This window comes from Phaethon lepturus, unplaced genomic scaffold, assembly GCF_000687285.1.
Source record: "Phaethon lepturus isolate BGI_N335 unplaced genomic scaffold, ASM68728v1 scaffold25680, whole genome shotgun sequence".
In the NCBI taxonomy this organism is placed as follows: domain Eukaryota; kingdom Metazoa; phylum Chordata; class Aves; order Phaethontiformes; family Phaethontidae; genus Phaethon; species Phaethon lepturus.
This window is the reverse complement of record NW_010513079.1, coordinates 26,719-28,894: the sequence shown is the minus strand read 5'-3', so window position 1 is coordinate 28,894 and position 2,176 is coordinate 26,719. Positions and strand designations below refer to the sequence as shown.

At 54.7% G+C, this 2,176-nt stretch overlaps 1 protein-coding gene across 1 annotated transcript in view; it reads right to left on the bottom strand.

Moving 5' to 3' along the window:
• Positions 1 to 2,176, bottom strand: part of AGRN (agrin) — a gene marked incomplete at its 3' end in the record, with an annotated part of 33,084 nt that overhangs the window by 5,063 nt on the left and 25,845 nt on the right. The window contains exons 19-21 of the mRNA XM_010289219.1: positions 1,301 to 1,415; positions 833 to 952; positions 6 to 95 (exon numbers count right to left, since the gene is read on the bottom strand). Of these exons, the coding sequence (XP_010287521.1) occupies positions 6 to 95; positions 833 to 952; positions 1,301 to 1,415 (325 nt within the window). The remainder of the gene's footprint in view (positions 1 to 5; positions 96 to 832; positions 953 to 1,300; positions 1,416 to 2,176) is intronic.

Below are 2,176 nucleotides of genomic sequence, written 5' to 3'. Positions count from 1 at the left end.
GGGGGCAGCCGGGGTGTCCCGCCGGGTGGTGGCGGGTGCCATGGTGGTGGCTGTGGTTGTGGTCACAGTGGTGGTGAAGAGCCTGGGGATCCAGTCTGAAACACAGTGAAATGCCGGTGGAGGCTGGTGCTTTGCAACCCTCTCTGGGGGCAGGGAAAGCTGCTCGGGCTTTTGGGGTGAGATGGCTCTCAGAGAGGCTTGGATGGATGGCTCGCCCGGGCTACCGCGCACCCAAAGCCCAAGAACCCTCTCCCCTCTGCTCTCCAGGCCCCAGGGCTCCTGCTGCACAGCCCGGCTTACGAGTCCGGCAGCTGCCCGCACCGGGTGCGCGTCTGCACGGGGCCCTCTTCCGCACCACCGTGCTGCCGGTCCTCCCACCCTGGCATGGGGGTAGCCATGCTTCCAGGCAGAGCTGCGTGCCCGGTGCAGGTGTGGCCATGAACCTTTCTTTCCTGGAAAATTGGTGGTTTGGGTTTATCAGCATGAGATCCCACGGGCTGGCCACCCCTTTGGGAGTGCCAGGAGGAGCACCGGGGAGGGCTCACTTTCCATGACTGTGGCACTGCCACATGGCCACGGTGCAGCACTGCCGCGTGCCACGTGCTGTGGAAGAGGGGAGCAATATTACCCCCTTTTTGGCCTTCCTGAGTTGAGAACAGTCCAGGCACATGGACTAACCTCCGAGACCTGGCTCTGCAGGGCACTGTCCGGGGAAGCATTTGATGGGTTATTGCTACGGATGACAGGCTCTGGCAAGACCAGAAGAGCCAGCCTGCCCCTGTGAAAGACTAAACCAAGAGAGGGGGACTGACCGCAGACAGAAGGGGCTCACCAAAGTCCATGAATTTGACATGCTCCTGCTGGGGCTTCTTCACCAGAATGGTCTTCTTCTTGGAAGCTTTGATCTGCTTCAGCAGGGCCCCTTGGATGTCAGCTGCTGTGTAGGAAGTGGCTGATCATAGACAGGAGGAGAAAGGAGAAAGGCAAGAGTGAAGATGCAGGTCCACCTAGCAGTTCCCCTCTCATGACCCCCCCACGATGCACCCAAATCATTCCTTTCCCTAGGAGGACGCTTCCAGCCTTCCAAGCACTAGCTTAGGGTCCACCTCCTCCTAGCTCTTCTCACAGCATCTGTTGATTTTGCTGGACAGAAGACATAGCCCCAGCAAATTTTAATAAGGTTCTTTCATGCTTGTTGCCACGTGCTTGTTTCTCAGGCCAGCAGCCCCACTGGGTGTGCCAGCTCCCTCCTCAGGCAGATGGTGATGCCACGGTGAATCAGCACCGGGAAGGCTCTTACCTGGGTCAAAGTGGGACTCCACAATGACACGGACAGCGCTGCTCTGCCCCAGGTCTCGGACACGGATGCTCTTGAAATCCTTCTTAACATCAGAATTGCGGAAAAGCTCATCCAGCTAATTGGTCATAGGTGAAGGAGGAAAGACAAACAAGCTGAGTAATGGGGAGATCCTAGGACATAGGTCCTTTCAGTGAAAGATCTTGAGTCTCAGCAAGCCTCCTTGGTTTCAACCCACAGGGGTTTGCATCCAAACGTTTGCAAGACATCCCACTGACACATGCAGAGAACAGGGCTCCTTTGTGTAGGATGATAATTTCATATGGTCTCTATTCTTTATGGCCTGCAGTTAAAGGTAAGAACGGGATCCAGAAAGAGTACCAGGAATGTGAGCTATCCCCATCGTACCCATGGGGAAGAGCAGAACAGAGCCACACCAGAGACACCTTGCAGTTCATACAGGGATTTTCTATTGTCTAAGTCTTACTGATCTCTTCTAAAGCTGCGTAAACCTGCTTAGACACTTCAGAAATCTCATAAGGCACCATTCTGCATCTGTAAGTACCTGACTGCCTTTTAAAACTTGGCGCTCGGACATTGCAGGATTTGTCTGAAGTCACAAGAAGGAGACAGTGACAGTCCAAGGCTTTAACACCCCTGCTAGCTATCTGTCCAGCCTCCTGTTGGACTGGCAGTCGTCACAGCTAGAGGCCACGGCTTCCTTCCCTCAGCTTCACGGCAGAGACAGAAGAAAGTAATTAACTGACTGATGGTCCCATGGTACAGGGTCCCCTATAAATTTGGGCATAGCGATCTCAGAGGGGTAAAGGAGCATGTCACATCCATGGATATTGGCAGGTAGGTTGCACAGGGACAGCA